The 19,825-nt window shown below is 34.5% G+C and overlaps 3 protein-coding genes across 4 annotated transcripts; 1 reads left to right on the top strand and 2 right to left on the bottom strand.

Moving 5' to 3' along the window:
- Window positions 1-3,323: 3,323 nt before the first annotated feature.
- On the bottom strand, window positions 3,324-5,099 carry LOC102661687 (uncharacterized). Its single transcript, XM_006585076.4, has 2 exons — window positions 4,090-5,099; window positions 3,324-3,910 (listed from the first exon to the last, which is right to left on the bottom strand). Exons 1-2 carry the CDS (start codon window positions 4,721-4,723, stop codon window positions 3,873-3,875), a joined length of 672 nt encoding a protein of 223 aa, XP_006585139.1. The 5' UTR covers window positions 4,724-5,099; the 3' UTR covers window positions 3,324-3,872.
- A 1,333-nt stretch (window positions 5,100-6,432) lies between these two features.
- Window positions 6,433-12,220, bottom strand: LOC100820280 (uncharacterized). 2 transcript variants are annotated; one of them, XM_006585078.4, is made up of 6 exons: window positions 11,676-12,220; window positions 11,184-11,384; window positions 10,705-10,941; window positions 7,976-10,093; window positions 7,163-7,347; window positions 6,433-7,063 (listed from the first exon to the last, which is right to left on the bottom strand). In XM_006585078.4, exons 1-6 carry the CDS (start codon window positions 11,710-11,712, stop codon window positions 6,680-6,682), a joined length of 3,162 nt encoding a protein of 1,053 aa, XP_006585141.1. In that variant the 5' UTR covers window positions 11,713-12,220; the 3' UTR covers window positions 6,433-6,679. The 2 variants fall into 2 exon arrangements, with proteins under 2 accessions (XP_006585141.1, XP_006585140.1); XM_006585077.4 differs by having other exon boundaries at window positions 6,433-7,347.
- On the top strand, window positions 12,164-19,106 carry LOC100782684 (protein TIC 22-like, chloroplastic). Its single transcript, XM_006586305.2, has 7 exons — window positions 12,164-12,199; window positions 15,655-16,113; window positions 16,876-16,932; window positions 18,426-18,485; window positions 18,581-18,661; window positions 18,734-18,769; window positions 18,866-19,106. Exons 1-7 carry the CDS (start codon window positions 12,164-12,166, stop codon window positions 18,944-18,946), a joined length of 810 nt encoding a protein of 269 aa, XP_006586368.1. The 3' UTR covers window positions 18,947-19,106.
- Window positions 19,107-19,825: the final 719 nt, after the last annotated feature.

The raw sequence follows: 19,825 nt of genomic DNA on the forward strand, positions 1-19,825 counted from the left end.
AGCTAGCTAGTTGCTTACTCTGATTCCAATGCCATTTATTTCTTTCTGAATAAAGTTTGTGGTGATTTCCATTCTTGCTATAATTTGGTGATGTCTATTCATAATATTCACCAATATCTCAAGTTGTGAAATCGTGATTATAGAAAGAAAAAAAATCAAGTTGCCTAGTTTGGTGACGTTGTTCTTAACTTTCCTGTTTACGCCTTAAGGCAGAATCTGCTTGTATTTCTTCTTCTTTTTTTAGATTTTTAGTTGCCTATTTTTTGATTTTCTTTTTCTTTTTAGAATATATTTTGTGGCTTATGTTAATATATTTACTTAAATAATAATAATAATACTATTACGTTTGAATAAAAAACCACCGAAGAAAACTTTTTCCTTTTTATATTTTTCAACATATATTACGTTATATATTACCAAATAAACAGATAAATTTTTACTCTTTCTTAAAAGTCAAGCTAATTAATTAACTGAATTCGTTCATAATTTCGTAGAAGTAATACTATATAATGTTATATACAGTATTGCATTAGATATATCTTTTGAGACCAATGCACATTATTACTGATTCTCTTTTTTAGAAATTATTTTTTATTTTAACCATTATAAACTCAAATATTTTAGTTTTAATAAATAATTAAGAATAACTGTTCCAAAACTTAAAATAATACGTAATCTAAATTAATATAATCCAGTTCAAATAATTCAACCCATAATATTGATACAGTCATTTAAGATTTGGTTGCATCCACACTATGAGAAAAATAATATATTTAACTGAAAAATTATGTTTGATTTTTTTCTTGCACAAAATTTTGTTAGACTAACTAATTATCCATCAGGAGAAAATTAGTTTCGCACCCATGAAAAAAAAAGAAGTTTAAATAATATTTTTAATTAAAAAATAATTATAAAACTATTAAACCAATTTGCTCACATATTAATACCACAAAAGCATGATAAAATTTTAAAAATATTAATTTTTTTCTCATAAATTTTTTTTATTAACATAATTCCTATAAAAATAAAACTTATTTTTGTTCGTCTTTAATAGTAGTTTTTAATAATAGTTTCTCACGTGACTAATGGATTTAATCATTTTATTTTTTTATTTTTTCAATAACACTAAGAAGAGATTATAATTTATTATTATTTTTTTTCTCTTAATCTCATTAGAAAATACTAGAAAACCATCCAAAAAATAACAAAATATTATAATTTAAAGATTTTTAGCCATAATAAATTATTTAATTCATTTATAATCAAATTAAACATATAAGTCATTATTCTTTAACGTAATTATCACTAAAGATTAATAAAAATATATTTTATTTTTGCATAGACTAAATTAAAAAAATTAATATTTTTTAAATTTTATAGGTATTTTAAACATATTTTTAAAAAAATATTTATATACTTTATTTTCATCTTTAATTACTGATAAAAGTCTTAATATATGAAATAAGCATTTAAATTAAAATTCAGACTGACCAACTTTTCAAAAAAGTCGTACTAAACGTTAAAAATGACGTATATGACAGACTTGATTTGACAGCTAACAGATTACATTAAAGCCCTTTTTGTTTTCAAAATAAATCAGCTACTTGGCGTGACCGGTGACCCAATCTATTTTTTCAATTTCTGACCCTTAATAATCAGGCAACAAAAAAGTAAAATAAAAAATAGTGTTTTAAAAGAAAAGAAAAAATCAAAAGACAACAAGTCAAATATAGGACGCATTATGCAAAACGCGGTTCTAACTTCTAACCGGGCAAGTAGAAGATTCTAAGAAACTGAAAGTGGGTGAGAAAAAGGGAAAATGCAAAGCACCAGCTATATATACGTAAATGCCACTCTGATTTTTTCCACAACAAACAACAATCTCTCTCCTACCTTTCTCGTGTCTCTTTTATTCTTGTAACACACCTTCTCTTTTCTCCTAGAAATTCTGAGAGGGTGAGTGGTTTTTTTGAGTTTTGATAGAGAGCAATAGAATAGCTACATGGGGAAGCTCGTCGAGATTCTTGACCAAGGGGTCAGGATTGCTGCAAGGTTTCACTCTAATTGCCCCCAAACGGGCCGCAAGTACTACCACCCTCCATCCCTCTCCGACAACCACGGCCACCACTACCACGCTGGTGCCACCACCACCAGCGCCGGCGGAGTCAAAGAGGCCGTGGCGGCTAGGAGCATTGACATAATTCTTTATTCTGTTTGACAGAACCATATTTTTTTTGTATTTTTTGTTCGATTCGATCATTGCGAGGCCATTCATACATGTAATTTTGAGCTCAAGTTGATACCAATTTTAAATTTTACAAACACTTTTCTATGTTATATGGATTGCTTATTTATACATGTTGATTTTAATTCCGTATCAAAAACATTAGTCGAACGTTCCTACCAGATCTCTATAGATATGTAGATTTTACGCGTATGAAAAAAATCAATGAGAACTTTGTTGACTAGATGTCTTCAAGGCATACAAACCCTAATGTGGGAGGTATTGGTTAGGAAAAAGATTTCCCATAAACTCATCAAGTTTTTTTTTTTTTTTTTTGGGTTTCCTAGAGGGCTCCTCTTTCAGAAACACAACACACAATTGAACACTAAATGAGAACACCTTCCCCAGCAAAAATTCAAACCTTAGTAAGTCCCTTTCGCTAGACTCAATCCCATTACCAAACTCATCAAGATTTGAACCCTAGTAAAAGATTTCTTATTAAAATTGAAACATTTTCGTACAGAATTGAATGATAAGCCCAGGTTGTAAAGGGTCAACGTTAGATTATAATTATATATATAAAAAAAACATTGTTGCAATGGTTAAAATCTGCTGAAAATTCAGACAACTTCCTTGTTGATAATGATAGGACTATGGTCGTCTGCAAAAATAGTCATAACTTTCTTTGTTTGACCTGAAAAGAACTGCGGCTCTTACAACTCCATGTCTCCATCCAACATAATAAAAGTAGTACCATGTTCTCCACAAGGAAACAGAGAAAAAAGAGAGAGAGAGAGAGAGAGAAGAAACAAACGATGCAGAGAAGACTATACCGAACCAACTTCAAAATGGAGGAAACATCAGCAGGGCAAAAAAAAAAAAAACTTTAAAGTTGTGCCTGAAACTGTAGTCATGGACTGATTTTCAAAACCTTGGGTAGGAGCATATATGAAAAAGATACACATTACTTGATTCAAACATGCGAGAAGATGATTCACTAACCAGAAATGTTCTCTAGCAAATGAAACAGAAGGACACATTTATGAGTTATTCTCATACATATTTACTGTTGTTTCCGTGGAAATGGACAATTTCAAAATGCCAATGTAAAGTAAACACTTTTTGTTGCTAAAACAGATACACTTCTATTCAAATATTAAATACATATTAGCCACCATTTTGTCATTTGATAATGGATTGCAGATTCAGAAGTCTAGAGCAAAATGGAGAAAACTAGGGAGAAGAATATGTTGTCATCAGAAAAAAAAACCATAAGCACCAACATGGTTTGTGGTCCCCAAATTGCCCAAGGCTTCTTGTAAAGAATATTCAGAAACAGACTTTGAAGATCTATGCTTCCAGATAATGACCCTTGTATGCTACTAATAATTCCTCTGCATTTTCTCTGAAATGTGGTATATACTTGTCCAAGAACACCTCCTCAGACAAGCATAACAAATGAATGTAACTCGGGACCTTCTTGCAAAGTTTTTTTTCTATCAAGAGCTGGAAGACTCTATATCGAGGAAGCACGCGATCCTCCATGCTATACATTAAAACCCTTGGCTGATGAACCAGGACTGATTTGGGCAGCATAACTGTATGCAAGAAGAATTCCAGTCCAACCTTCACCTTCTTCTCTGATGTTCTAAGCAAAGTTGGGGATCTTCTGAACATTTGCAGGCCCTCCTCATTGGAAAAACCAAAACAAATAATTAGCTTCAGTTTTCTCCTAAATGTTTTATAGCTCAAACTACTTATTGAATGGATTGCATGGACAAGCATTCTTGAATTTTCATTGAAACCCATGTCTACAGCGCGCGAAACATAGTCTCCTATAATAGACTGCCGTGTGATGAAAATACCTGGCTGTAGTTTGAGTAGCATTGCAAGATGAGACCCAACAATGCCACAACTTTCCAAGAAGACAACATTGTCCATAAATTTTTTGTAATTTGGGAGTATCCGGCCACATCTGAGCAAAACATGAACAAAATCTTTCTCACTGCAGAGAATTTTCCCAATAGCTTCCACAGAGGGGACCAATGTTTTCTTCAAACTGAAAGTCAAAATGGAGGAATTCTTGGAAATGAACTTGCACAACTCCGAGCGCTCGAGACCCAACAGCTGAAAGAGCTCAATTTTGGGTCTCAAGATTTTGTCAACATCAGTGAACAGTATCTGGGGTTTGTGACGAATCAAAAAGAGAATCTGGGCTTCAGAAAACCCAAATTGTTTGAAAAAACTGAGCACAGACAAGGGGTTTTGGGGGAATCTGCTGCTTGAAACACGTTTTGAGATGTAGAAGGATTGAGTTCTCGAGAAATCGAACTTGGCATTTAGATAATCAATAATGGAAGTGCTTTCCTTTGAGTGTTGGCATGTGGAGAAAGAAGAGAGAAAGGATCTGACAGAGTGAGAAGAGAAAGAGAAGTGATTGGAAAGGGAAAATAAAAGAGCAGGGTGTGACTTGAGGGATTGCATTAACAAACAAGACATCAAACACTAAAGAAGGGGTTCTTACTTCTTAGGTTGTCTATTTCGGATTTGCAGCTACTAAAGTTGTCTACTTTGGTTTTGCAGCTACCATTGTTGAGAATCAGAGACTCACTCACTTCGCTGCTGGTGGCGTCGTTCGGTCGATGGTTGCGGAGTTGGGGGATTGGGTTTCAACCCTACGCGCCACGGTTGGGCCTGGCCCCAAGGGTACCAACTATCTATTCAAAAAGGCCCAACCTAATAAAATTGATTAATATTACTACTATAAAATTGTGACTAGATTATTTCCTACAGCAAAAAAAAAATAAAAATATTATCGTTATTTTAGAGAAGAAGAAAATATCACTGTTGATGATTGTCAGTGCACCTCCAACCTATTAACATTCAGAAAAATGCTTTTAATAAACTTTTTTTTTTTTACTGTTGAGAGCATTATTTAAAATGCTTTAAGATAAAAAACAAACACATTTTATATTTTATAATGACTAAAATAAATAAAAAATATAGATAAGAAAATGAAAAAAAGTTAAATTGCAGGAAAAAAATATATCTGCGTCTTTTTTTTATAACTAAATTGGATGAAATTTATAGAGCTGGTTAAAAAGGGACATGAATTTCAATTAATAGAAGGAAAAAACGTTACTAAAAAGTATGTTAATACCAAGAGGATCTAATTTGATTGGTTAAGTAGAATATTTGTTAAGCAAGATATATGAATTATTATAAATCTTTGTAAATATTTTTGATTCTTATGAATAATGTTAATGTTGTCAACATATTAATTGAGGTTAAGTATAATGGAATTTATAATTTTATTAAATGTTTGATCTTCTTAAAAAAAATTGTCACCATGACATTGACTAAAAATGTTCACCAGATCTCCCTAAAAAACCTCACTAATCATTGTTAGTGGAGTTTTTATTTATAAATGATTTTCAGCACACACTCACGTGTAATAAAAAAATGAATTTTAATTATAAATATATTGCATATTTAGTGATTAATATAAATTAAATTTTAATGTGCTAACAATGGTATCCTTATTCATTAGCATAATAGATAGTACTTTGAAAAACTAGAATAATTACAATATACTGAGCGCGCATGTTCGATTTCTTGCAATGCACTTTGCTCCTTTTCTACTCCTTATATCTTATTCTCTTTCTTTTTATAAGGTCTACTACTTTCCGTGACAGAAATAAAATACACAATCTACTTGACTTAAAATCAAAGACTTGAAAAATGATATGTCAATGTAACATCACAAAATTCGTCAAGATTCCTCCGTACTGAATTTTAACATATCAACGTTCTAAAAATTTGAGACCACCAATTAAATAAGAATAAAACAAATCCTCCACTAATTGTTCTACATGCTTATGGTTATGTGAACTTTTTTCAGAGTCAATTTATTCTCCCGCCTTTTACACCTATTTCTGAAAGCGAATTCCTCCTTCATGCACACATGCATGATTGAGTCTACTCTATATACAGGTATTAATGAGATCCTTAAAGCAGAATCCCTCAATCCCATTTCTCTCATTAGGGCTTCTACTATTAAAGGATTTAACAAGAATGAATCCCAATGTAAAAGGCAGAAACTGCAAGTTATTATGAGACTTAATCTAAGACAGAGACAATATGCCCCGACCCTTGGGACCAAAATTTCAAGAACTAAGACCGGACTAAAATATAGGTCCAGGCCAAAATAATGATAGGTTACTAAGTATAGTAAAAATGTATGATTGCAAGGATGAAATAATAACTGAAGATGGTCAACATATAAAACCAAACTCCTAGGAGGCTACCAAAATGAACAGAAGACACATGATCAAAATATGCACCTAAAGACAAACTAAAAACAGAAAAATACTGCAAATAGCATGTCAATAACAAGAATCCATCAGAGTGGAGAGCTGAGTGGAAGCATTATCAGAACCTAGTAATTTTCTACCTTCACCGAGGACCGACTGACGTGCAGCATACCAATTGTATCCAGTATGGTCTGCTCTTGACTTTCCTTTTTTCTCTCTTGATGTCTGCAGGATATCTTGCTGGAGAGTTCCATTCTTTTGCAGCCTCTCCTTTAACCACTTGAGCCACAGGGGATTCAGGACCCAGAATGGAGTTAACAGTTGTCAATCCAGAACCATTCTTCTCCAGAACTTTACCACTCTTCTGATTCACAGAGTTTTCCATTTTTGGAGATCTTGGCTTGCTACTATGGGCAGCCTCACCTAAGAGGCTCTTCAGAGGAGTGTGCTCCTTACTGGTGCTCCAGTTTGTCACCTTGGCAATTATTTCTTCATTCTTCTTCCTCCCTTGAGACTCGTTGACAACCTGCGTGAGAGTGGGAAACCAAGCAGCCTGTGAAGTGGAATCTGTATGTTGTGTGTTCTGCCCCTTCTGGACTTCAGAAGCAGAAGCTTTGGGGCTAACCTGACTAGGATCAACCAAGGTCATGAAAGATGGTGGTTCAAACATTTCAGAGTTTCCAGACTGCTGTCTGTCAGGTGTAGCTTTTGAGTTGTTCAAGCTTGATTTCCCTGTTGATGCCAGCAAGCCAGTTGATGGCAAAGTTTCAGCATCAGTAACAGCTGGGGCATCGGATTGCATTGAGAGAACTGTTTAATGGATCATGAAGGAAAAATTAAAAATCAATTCGTTTGCTCCAAAAAATCATTAAAGTATTTTAGTTTTGTTGCTTTATACAAATAATGCGAGGCAAGGACAAAACAAAAGAGATGGATCCTCTTCCGGGTTTCCTCTTCACCTTTCCACGAGGAAAAACAATCCTAGAAAGAATGAGGGAGAAAAAACTATATGGATCACACCAAAGCAACAGGCAAATATAAATTTGGTGAAAATCATAGAGAGACAAGATCTAGGCTTGCATCTTTGTAAGCATGAAAAAATTATTACCAATGAAATTCATTAGGAAATTTTAGCACCAGGCAAGATTCAGGGATGCACAATTGCACACAGGTATAGCCAGTATGTAATATCACTAATATGTATGTGTCTTTAGTGTGTATAAGTTAATGCAAAAATATCTCACCCATTCTAATCAACTAAGAAAAAGGAGTAATATTGCAGTATAGCACCTAGTTCTACAGATACTTCTCTTTATCAAGCACTGCATCACATTACCTGGTTTCATTGACTAACCCTAGCATATTAAAATGGCCTAACTAGAGAATATATCTAAACAGTACAAATGTTTTCTATTAAAAACAACAAATGTATATATACCTGAAACAGAACCCCAGTTCCCTTCCAAACTGTCACACCGGCTACCTGAGTCAACTGAAGCATCAACTCTGGATGAACCAAGTTTACCCAAGTTATTACCAGTTTGATCTTGAACAGGCACAGCATTAGACACTTCCCTGTCCGGCTGAGCAGAAGGTACAGTAGTTAAAGATGTATATTCCCTAGCAAGGTCTTCTGTAGCTTTCACTAATAGTCCAGCATCTTGAGCTTGACGGGATTCGGTATAAGTATCAACAGATTTGTTATATTCTTCATTTAGTTTGATATTAATATTGATTTCATCTTCTTTTATGTCTTTCTGGGAACCTGGTAGTGGATTAATATTTCTGCACTCTGTACCATTTGACTTGTTCACAGGTCCATCATCCACAATGTCTAAAGACTCTGAAATAGCTGGGCTTTCAAAATGACCAGTAGCAGATTTTGGCAATAAAGCATCACTCACAGTAGGCCTTTCCATACATTGAGCATCAGGAATATCACATTGTTCATTTTTACCCATTTCACCAGCAGCATCACTCTTACCAGCGCTGTCACTCTTAAATAAGTCATCTGATTGCTTGACTTCAGATTGCAAGATGTCACCAGGTTGAAGATCTTTCAATATAATTTCAATATCATTTTCTAAATTAGATTCTACATCCTTGCCATCTAAAGCTACATCATTTATTTCAGTTATTTTTTCCTCATGATGACTTGTGCTGTCTATGTTAATTGCCCTAGTTGTTTCACTAGTTGCAGACCTAAAGGATTCGTCCCTCTGACTCTCATTAGAAGAGGCCATTAAACTATCTTCTGGTAAACTTATCTGCTGGGAATTTTTACACACATCATCAGGTCCATGCTCTTCAGAAAAGTGAACCATATGAATTTCATTTTTCTCAGTTTTCATAGCTTTCATAGATGCATCAGTCTCATCTGATCTTTGATGACTTTCAACTGTGAGCTGGGCTGGAGAAACTTCGGTACACTGTTCAGCATGCACTTCTTTAGGCGTAGGCTCACTGTTTACCAGCTCCATCTTCATGCTATTATCTAGAACATCCATATCTGGAGAGAGGATGTCACTTTTTTCACTCAATTGGTTTGCATTGAAATGAAATTTATTTTCCTCAGTAACATTGTTCTTTAAGTCATCTCCCTTATATTTCAATGACTCGGATGATTGTAGGAAAGGATTTTGGTATACCACTCCTTCAAGATCTTTAAAGTCTCCATACTCACTTTGAGGATGTGCTTCATCAGATATATCATCACACGTAGGAAGAAGATCAACATTAACATTTCCTTCTCCCTTTTCTGGCAAAATTTTGTCATCACTGGAAGTAGCAAACTGTACCACATATGCAGAGTCTCCCTGTGCGTCATTTGTGATTACAACCGAGTTTAACTCAAGAGGGAGGTTATCTGGGGGCAACAAAGAAAGGAACTCAGCACCATTATTTTCCTTCAGATGAACAGCTCCATCACCCACTTCATGATCCAAGGAAACTATATCACAAACGGCTATTTTAGACACTTCTTCACTCATTTCACCTACAACTTTATCAGATGATTCCACAATTTCAACCACATCTCTGTAGGAATTAATCTCAGCGCCATTATTTTCCTTCAGATGAACAGCTCCATCACCCACTTGATGATCCAAGGAAATTGCATCACTAACAGCTATTTTAGACACTCCTTCACATGTTTCACCTACAACATTATCAGATGATTCCACAATTTCAATCACATCTCCAGCAGAATTAATCTCATCCTTTTCTTTCAAATTAGTTTCCTTTGCAACAGATATCAAAATGCAATCTGTCACATTCTCAACAGCATGGATTTTCTTTTCTGGCAATATATCAAGCATGGCTTCAGCTTTGCCAGGAAGTGAGTCACTTAACAAACCAAAAAAAACATCACTATCCACATTAGTTGATACTTCGGTTCTCAAGTCTGCAATGGAACTTGACAATGGATCCACAGTAGGGCCCGACAATTGACCTTGCAACTCCACCATGTTTCCCAATTCAACACTTTCATTTTGAAAAATATTAGGATTTTGAATTTGGCTGTCATCAGTTGACTTGTCAATTAACTGACTTGCATCTGCAGCGAGAAACAGATAATCAGACATGAAAGAACCGTGGAGAAGAAACAAAGCACACAGTAAAAGGGATATAATATCAGAAAAAATGCCTATTCAATAATTTTTGGAAAATAAATATGTAGTTGTGTCATCATCTGGGCACAGCAATACACTTCTGCTATCCTGGATATTTGCATCAATATCCTTCCAAAAGTTTGAATATACAAAAACTCTCATTTTCTTGTTTCTAACACTCAAATTACACTCATAAAAGGTTAAATTTCACTGAACAAAAGAAAGCAAGACAAATTGTGCACGTTTAGTTGGATCCATGTCAGTATTGATGCTCATCATGTAGCAGTCATGTGAACAGATGCAGATCACGATGCAAAATTTTGCTTTCTAGAACTAAGTTGAGCAATCCAATTAATGTAAATGAAGTCAATAAACAGCTTTACAGATTTTTTTCCAATCATCAAGCTTGATACCTGTACGTCATGCAAAACCATATTTACCCTTATTTTTAATTACCCAGGCCAAAATGTTTTGCCGCACACAAGTCGATACTGAGTGAAAAAAGTAACAAGGCAATTTAATAAAAGGACATGTGATGTAAAACCTATCTTCCCACCATTGAAATCTTTGTCCTCAGAAGAGCCTGAAAATTTTGTTTCTTTTATGTCAACCCTTTCCACATCAGCACCTGAGTCCAAACTATCTTGCAACCGTTCCTTGATTTCTGGAATTGATCCACTATCCGAAAAGTCTGCAACTGCATCCGAGAACACCTCATCTTCTGATCTAATTATTTTTTCTCCATTTCCTTCATTGCCCTTCTCTTTGTTGCCTGTCTCCAAGGATTTTGGACCTGACACAACCAAACCTCATAAAATAGATACAAATCAGCAAACCTGCTGTTTTGGAATGTAGTACTAATTTTAAAGCCTATACATATAGAAAAGTAATTAAAATTAATCTCACTAAGTCAAGATCAGGTAGAATTACTTCATTTCCTAGTATTCCTCAGCGTCAAAGTTAGTTAGATTTACTTCATTTCCTAGTATTTCTCAGTATTAAAGTCAAAACCCTACAAATAAGAAGGAAATTAACCTGGTGTTTTGTGATCATCATCAGAAACATGTTCGTCATCTGAGCCATTCAAATGGGGTTGTCCCTCGGAGGCGGACAGTTTGTAACCTTCAATGGTTCCACAGATCTTCTTATGAGCACGCCTGTGCTTGGCACTCGGATGTGGATTTGGAAATGGCCATCCACATTTGTGACACAGATGAACTCCATGACTCTCGTGCCCTTCAGCATCAAAATTTCCAAAATAAAAATTAAAAAAATAAGACCATAAAAATCTTCACCTTGAGAAACTTGAAACACTTGAAAAGAAAAAACACAGACACAACTTCCAAAACCAGACACCCCAGAAAGACAAAAACTTTTCATAAGAAAAGCACCAAAGTAACAAAATAATATAATAACATAATAATGGAATATGGAAAGGAAAAGAGAGAGAAGAAGAGGAAGAAGAAAGGGGGGAAAAGAGGATGAGGGCAGTGACCCTTTAAAGAGAAAATGCAAAAGAAAAAGCACCTGCAGTGTGAGTTCTTCTTTGATCCTGGTTATCCATTGACAATGAAAGAGAGTAAGAAAATCCAACAAGTGAAAAACCCAGAGGAAGAAGAAGAATGGAGAGGCCAGAAAAACCAAAACTTTAGTGGAATGGAAGCAGAACAGAGGGAGGGTTGGTGTATGTGTGTGTGTTAGAGTAAGATAAACAGAGAAGCTGCAGAGAAAGAAGAGGGTAATTACAATGGAAGTGGACTAGTACACTCCTGGTTTGGAAGAACAGCATAAAAAACAAAAGGGCCCGCACCCATGTGGACAACGTAAGTCACTCACTGTTCATGGGAAACACGAAACTTCCGTTTCCATCTCTATTCTCCGCTTCAAACACTTGTACACTCGTACGTCTAAAAGGGTATTTTAGTCTTCTAACGTACAACACTCAGTTCCACATGCGCTGCACGTGCCTCTGCCCGTGACGACCTTTCCACCGCTGCGGATAGTGAAAGGGTCACATGGCTGTGACGGTGGGGAGAATGACGGCCAATGAGGTTAGTGGTTGGAGTAAAATCTTTGTGATGTGTCGTGTCATTGGTACATGTAATGTAGTGTAGTGTGTACGGTCTATCCATGTAAGCGTCCAAAGCCAAATGAGAAAGTATGTCCCCTGCGTACGTAGCAACCCCTTCTAATACTTCTATTGCTATTTTTTTGTTTTTGTTTGTATCTGAGAAACGATGGTTACGCTGCCATTAGGTTTGGGTTTGGTGTATTTCATTACTATTTCTCACTTCTCTGTATTTATTAAAAATTGCTATTCTTAATTAGGCCATGGGAGGCTTTTATTGTGAGCTCGTGCAAAATTATACTAACATGGAAGACTATAGTATAGGGTACGATTATATTCACCAAAATAGAAAATTTTAGGTTGTCCAAATTGAGATGTAACTTAATAAAAATGGTATAAACTACTAATGTGTTTCATTTATTTCATCATTTCTCTTCTAAGTTTCAAACCTAACCAGAGTTGTCACCACCAATCAATGTAATTTCTACTATTTTAAATTGGAATAACACTATTCGGCAAGAGAACACGTTGATCTTAAATGAAATAAAACAATAAAAAATAATTATGCAAAAGTCAACAAACATATCAAATTATTGTAAAAAAATTCTGTTTACTTTTTTTTAATACAGAATCTTTTGTTTACTTTATAGCAATTTGTGAGAAGCATCGAAGATGGGACTAGTATTTCTTAACCAAATTTCTTTTAAGTTTTAATGCATTCTAATAATTTAAACGTACAAAAATAATTATAATAGAATAAAAATCAAAACTTTTGGGACGTGGGACCATCCCCAACATATGATTGTTGATGTACGCAGATTCTGCTGTTGGACTACTCAATCGTCTCGCTTTCGAACCAACAGTATATGTATGGAGTAGTTCAGTTTGGATTCATACACATTACACAGTTCACAAATCATTATCATGCTTATTTATCTGTAAAGATTTTTTTAAAATAAAAATAACAATATTAAATAATAAATCATGAAATAAACTGTCATTGCAAGTTTAAGATGAATTAAATTAATTATAAAGGTCAACCCAATATTACAATATATCTTGAAACACATTAAAAACAAACAAACTTAGGTGTACTGATCCTAAATAGAAAATATTAGTAATAAAAAATACTAGTTTATTCTCGTTAAGGATGCAATATATTGGTGCACCAAGAGTAGTGTAAACTTAAAGAGATTCCAAGTTATTAGAAATGGGCGGTGACGGAGACGGCCACAATAATTTGGTGAGTTAAGTGGTGCAATGGTAGGGCCCTCAACAAGTGCTGTGCTGTTGGGGATCTTGTGGGTAGAATCATCTTTGCCTAACTGTCCGATCTAAGAAATTTTATTTAAGGTGGTTAGTGTCGGAGCGTGCCTTAGAAGACAATAAAGAAGTACTATAATCACATAACAACAAATATTGGTATTTTAATTGCGTTAAATGATCAAATGATAAGGGGAGAGGGACCTTTCACCTTTGTCCTTTTACTGCCGAGTTAAATGTGCATTGAAAATTAAAGAACACATATAATTAGAATTTATAAGTCTTAAAGCTAACTGTGAACTTTGATAAATTTTACCCATCTCTAAAAAGAGGGAGCATGGATGGGTCGGATTGGTTTATTTATGTTCTTACACGATCTGAAAATTTGTTATAATCAATTTCTTGAAGCCGACTCTGTCTTTAATCCCGTTCAAAATCTAGTCTTTTTGGGACAAAATTGAGCTACCTATCATTATAACTTATAGATCTTAACATTGTGTATAGTTAACCGAAGGATGAAAAAATAATAAAACTTAAGTTAAAATATGTTTTACAATATATAATTCAAAACAAAAAATAGCATGTTATAAAAAATACTATCATTTAAATCAAAATATTACTCATACTATATATTTGTTAGAAAAACATAGACTTTCAAAAATAATCTTAGACCTTAAACTTTCGAATTTGTCCTCAAAATGCATCAAACTATATTTTTAAAACGTGAAATCCATTCAAATTAATTTCTTATTGAGCTGGGTTAGAGGTCAAGTTTAGTCTTTGCTCATTCCTAAATTATATTATGTGTGATTATATATACATTTGAGTCATTGTAAATTTTTTGGTATAAGAACTCAAGTCTTCCTTTGAATAAAAAAAAAATGTGATTGTAGGAATAACACATATATTCATGAAGGTGGCATGTGTGGAGTTGTTTTCATGTGATGCTTATCATGCTTCATTGATGTGCATAAAGTGTATACAACTTTTTATCTTTAGGCTTTGGGAGTCGATAAATGAATATTTTTAGATCTTAAAGCGAATTTATGTGTTTAGTTGATTGAAGGACAAGTCAAACTTAGTTGGTTGTAGCCTCGTGAGCTTGTTGATTCCTTGGTCTTGGTGAAGCTCAACCTTTGTCCAACGACTTTGATTGATCGAGACATCAAGTTGGATGATTCATAGTCTCTCAAGCACAAAGCTTAAAATATATGAGAATTTGTCATATTCACATGCATTCAAACACTCATTGACCAACTAGGTCTCCAAAACACCGTGAAGATGATCAAGAGAGAGTTCGAGTATGTTAGTGCCTACTAAATAAAACAAGGGGACAATATTTTCTATGGGTTGGGTTGGGGTTGTTCTCCATAAAGAGGAATTGTTGTTTGGGGTGGGTGGGATTTAGGTTTATAGGGTTATCCTTGTTGGTGGGCTATCCTAAATGCATTTTTTTCTTCTTTTTGATTTAGTTATTTTTAGTATAAAAATATTAATGGATGATTTTTAAACCGTCAAAGAGTGTAAAAGTGATGCATGTTTATACTTTAACAAAATTAGTTTTAATTTGAATACAATGACTTAATTGAACCAATTTAGAAATTTATAGATCTAAATTGAACAATTTAAAAAATAGAAGATAAAATTGAACTTTAAAAATAAATTAGAGAATGAAGATGATAATTTAGCCTAAAAGTATAAAAAAGAAAAGGAAATATATTTAGCAATTGTGGAGATATAAATAGCCATTGCCGTTCCTATTTTCGTTTTGCTCCATAAGAATATAGATATAGAATCCCTAAATGGCTGTTGGGTCATCAATTTAGCCAGCTAGCCCAAAACCATTTGCAACATACAACACACAAGCATACTAACAGAGGATTAGTTTACAATTTTTTTTTTCTTTTTAAACCGCACCCCCAAATCCCCAATCAATGTTTTTTTTTTGTCATTTTGCATTTCTATAATGTTTTTATACTTATATTTGATTTCAGTATTTCGAAATATAAATTTCAAAACATTGACAAATTGGCTTCCGGATTTTAAAACTCGAAGTTGTATAAAAAATTAATCCTCAGAATTTAATTTCTAGAAATATATATTTTCATAGTTAATTTCAGAACATAATTTTTTCTACATTTAGAAACCAAGTTTATCGGATGATGTAGAATGTAGAGATTAAAATTGATTAATATTTTTAGGAAAAAAAACACGATAGTACTTTCCTTGCCAACAAAGGCTTTGAAGTTTCTATCTTCTTCTCTGCACTCTAGAAAGAAACATGATGAACTTCGACGGCTTCCAGAAGGCAATCGAGGAGCGCTTAGAGGGAATTCCCGTTGCTTCCGAGGAGTTTCTCTTGGTCTCGGGCTCTTCCTCTTCTGCTTCAGCAAGGACGACGCCGAGGCTCTCCTCAGCCAGGTTACGCTTATTGACCCCCACGCGCGCCAGGGCTCTAAAGTTGTCCCCGTTGCTTTGAACAAGGTCCTTCCTCTCTCTCTCTCTGTTTCCGTTCTTTATTTCTCTCTCGCGTTTGGTTTGCTTTGCTTTCTCCTCCAGGTGTTTCAGCTCAAGGTGAACAGCGTTGCTTTTAGATTGATACCTGAGTTCTCTCAAGTCAAAAATGCCCTCAAAGTGAGTCTTTTTCTTATAATTATATTATCGTTTGCAAATATTTTAGTTGATTGGCCCTGCGTACTGTAATACCGATCACACGCAAGGTTTTAAAAAACGGTTGTGGTTTCGTAACCCTCCTTCATAATGCGGGAAATTTTGGATAAATGCAGTCGATGTAGTCACAATTGTGGTCACGGATACTCCAAATACCTTCAAATGTGATTTTTAGAATTGGAGGCAGTGAGGATTCAATTATGGACCACTATTCTTTTTTTCCTTCCACCTCTAGCAGATGAATTGGCCTTATTCTTCACTCTTCGGTGTTTTTATTAATTCGTTTAGCCCATGCCCCTTGATAGTTGGTACTCTCGGGATTATGATTGATTGTGATTTGTGATGTTGTCTAATGGAGGAAGGTAGAAGTTTCTCTTTGAGCTAGTTTCTTTTTTAATACTCTGTGTGCAATTTATGTCGACAAATCTTTCTTGGGGAAAAAATTACTGTGTGGATAGAAATCCTCTTAACAAGTTTACTGTGATTTTGGATTGGTTCTCACCAATTACTAGAATTATAGCTTGGCTGCTCTGGTGTACTAGTCATTTTCAAATTATGTTGGTCTAATTAGCTAATTTTATACAATTTTCTTAAAATCCGTCATGCATACTAAAAATTAGTTGATGTGAAGTTTGGAAATTTGCTTGTAATCCCTGTATAACCTATGGACCTTGCTATTGGTCATTGAGCTGTACAGTAATGATAATGTATGCTCGTGCTTTACAGGAGAGGGAAAAATCTGGCTTCGCTTCCAGTGGCTTTTCTGGTGTTCCAGTTTTCCAGGTTCTTCTCTCTGCTTTTTAGGTCTGGACATTCCATTTGTGTCGAAATTCCTATGTTGCAAGCTATTTGACAGTAGGGAATTCATTGATATACTAAAATGCCAATCAAAATGGGACCTTTTATTTTTTGGCTAAAACGTCAAATAATATGGAACGGAGGGAGTAGCAACAGGCCCACAATTAGGAAAATAGTTAAAGTATTTAGAGAGTTGTTGTTAGTTAGCATTCTGATGCTGTAATAGAGGTAGGATATAAATAGTGGGAGAGAATGTAAGTGGAAGGAGTTAGTTGGTTGGTTAGTCTTGGGTGGGAGAGACCAGGCTTTTGATTCTTTGGAGACTACTTTAATAAGAGATTCTCCTCATTCTGGGTTCCATTGATCCAGAGCGGGAGGATGCTGCTCAATAAATTTGCCTTTCTTTCATTCTGTTACATTCATATGATAGGAACCCAAACCCCAAGCTCCTCCTCTACAGGTTTACAACCTAAACCATTATTCTATCCATGAATTCCTAACTATAGACCACCCAAAATTCTTGTACTTTACTGCTACCCATAAATTGCTGCTAGCACATGCCTGGAGTCCTGTATCTTTCAAACTTCAGATTAGCCACCCATTCACAAATTCATAAACCACGATTCCTTTCTTCAAAGTTCAAACCTGTGACTTCGGAATCATGGATGCCTTACGCCTGTCACTAACCATATGTCAGCAAATCTCCTTTTTCAGTTTTGCATCTTTGCTTTCATTCATAAGATGTGAACATAAACTGTGCTAAACCTCCTTTCTCTGCTTTTATTGACTGGTGAGTGCACAGCCATTTACACCATGAGTTCTATTTATATCATGATGTACTTTATATCAAATCAAGGATGCATATATTCTTATTTGCTCACTTTAGAGAGGTTAGAAAGCTTGGACATGATAAGAGGCACCTATACAGTACAACTTGAAATGAGTATCAAACATTAAAAATTGTGGGCATGTAACACAAATTAAGTATCAAGTATAAAATTAAAACAAAAAACACAAATCTTGAATCAAAAGAGAGAATTGGTGTTTTAAAGTTAGCATGAGTCTTTGTAGACATAATAAAAGGTTATCATGTTTCTAGTTTTTGTGGCATTCCCATATGTATCGGTAAAAAATTTAAATATAAAAGTAAAAAAAAAAAACTATTTGACACGAATATGTGTCCAACACACAGGTACAACTTATATTTTGAAGTATCTGTACTTCCTTGTTTGCCATTTTTTTTAATGGATTTGTTATGTTTGTGTTATGAAGAAAATTGATTGAGTTGATACTATATTAGACACTATGAACTGGACTTGTTCTACTGTTCTGCAAGTATATTTTGAGCACTGATTCTTATAATCTTGTTATCATAATTTGTGATTGCACTCATTTCTATTGATGCTATGTTACCTTAATTTTTTTCATGCGTGAATCCCTTAACTAGTATTTTGAATTGTTATGTTGGTGAGTTTCAGTCCAGAAATCTGATATTGAAGAGCCAAAGTAAGAGATTTCGTCCACTTTTCTCCAGAAAGGTGTTGCTGATTTGCTAGCATTGAGTTACCTGAGATTAGGTAGGTAGAAATGAAGCTGAGATTTTTTTGTTTCTCACCTTTTGAATTTTTCACAGGAGGACTTAGAAAATACACTTAAATCGGCAGCCCGTGAGCAGAACAAATTAAATTCCACTATGAGAAAAGGGGATATCCAGGTATAGGCCTCAATGACTCCCTTCAATGTATGACCTGTTGTTTCAGAGGACTCACCATGATTTATTTTTCAGGTTGCCACTCTAGAGGATGTAATAAAAGAAATGAAGGTGAGTGCCAGAGTTACAGTAGAAGATGGAATTTTCTTAATTTTACATGCAATGTATCTATTTCGTAAATCGAGACTAAATAAAATAATTTTGCAGGAAAATTCTACATCGAACTGGGATGATGTTATTTTTATACCTCCTGGTTTTGATGTTTCAGACGACTCAAATGAGCAGTAGGGCAGGAGGATGCTCGAATTCATGTCACATTTTATACTTCTGGTAGTATTAGCTTTCAATCCATAGCACGTGGCAAACAATTATTTAGGCTTTGTGCATACGACCAACTTCTGACTGCAAACTCTTCTACCCTGTCTTCAATATGAAACGTTATTGGAAAGTTTGGGTTTTGCATTTTCCACTTTGGTTTTCATTATCAAGTTGGTTTTATCATTCTTCATAATCTTTATTGCTAACGTACACTAATTGAAGTCTGAGATATCGTGCACCACTTGGAGGTGCATCACTTGATCGTGAGATTGCTATTGATTGAATTTGGGGCGGTGGTAAGATCTCAAATGGTAGCTATCTCTGACCTTGTTTATCTCATTGAGTCATTGTTTATCTCACGAAATTGTTCATCACTAACATGTTATATAAATGTGGTCTCATTCAATTTTCTGTTCAATTTTGGCTATTTCGTTAATCATTCGAGTGGTCTCATTATAACTTGGAACTCATATAGAGTGACTTATGCACAAAGCACTTAACATACGATAATCTTTTAACCAACGTATCGTCAACTATCAAGGAAGTTCCTCTATCTAATACAGTTGTCTTGGCTGAAGGAAAAAGATAGCTCACCCTACAATTTCAACAAAGTATAATCTTCCTTGATAGCACGGACAACTTTAAATTGACAATTGCCTTTTAAAATGGGGTAGTGCTGTAGTGGGAGGGTACAAGTCAAAGAAAAATAGGCTGATATCCAATCCAAAAGGCATACATTAGTTGGTCCTCCATTTATGGATAATAATATTGATATTATTTTTTATTTTTTTGGTTTCTTGACGATTGCTGTTATAAATTGCTCACAGAAAAATCAATTTCAAGACACTT

Source organism: Glycine max, chromosome 8, assembly GCF_000004515.6.
Source record: "Glycine max cultivar Williams 82 chromosome 8, Glycine_max_v4.0, whole genome shotgun sequence".
In the NCBI taxonomy this organism is placed as follows: domain Eukaryota; kingdom Viridiplantae; phylum Streptophyta; class Magnoliopsida; order Fabales; family Fabaceae; genus Glycine; species Glycine max.

Coding starts and splice junctions, on each gene's coding strand:
- LOC102661687 (XM_006585076.4), bottom strand. CDS start 4,723: ATGTCTTGTTTGTTAATGCAATCCCTCAAGTCACACCCTGCTCTTTTA. Junction 3,911..4,089: donor GCTACTCAAACTACAGCCAG/GTATTTTCATCA, acceptor TCCAATGAGGAG/GGCCTGCAAATGTTCAGAAG.
- LOC100820280 (XM_006585077.4), bottom strand. CDS start 11,712: ATGGATAACCAGGATCAAAGAAGAACTCACACTGCAG. Junction 11,385..11,675: donor AAGAAGAACTCACACTGCAG/GTGCTTTTTCTT, acceptor TTGATGCTGAAG/GGCACGAGAGTCATGGAGTT. Junction 10,094..10,704: donor TGAGGACAAAGATTTCAATG/GTGGGAAGATAG, acceptor TTCTCGCTGCAG/ATGCAAGTCAGTTAATTGAC.
- LOC100782684 (XM_006586305.2), top strand. CDS start 12,164: ATGGCTGTGACGGTGGGGAGAATGACGGCCAATGAG. Junction 16,114..16,875: donor AAGTCAAAAATGCCCTCAAA/GTGAGTCTTTTT, acceptor CGTGCTTTACAG/GAGAGGGAAAAATCTGGCTT. Junction 18,486..18,580: donor GTCCACTTTTCTCCAGAAAG/GTGTTGCTGATT, acceptor AATTTTTCACAG/GAGGACTTAGAAAATACACT.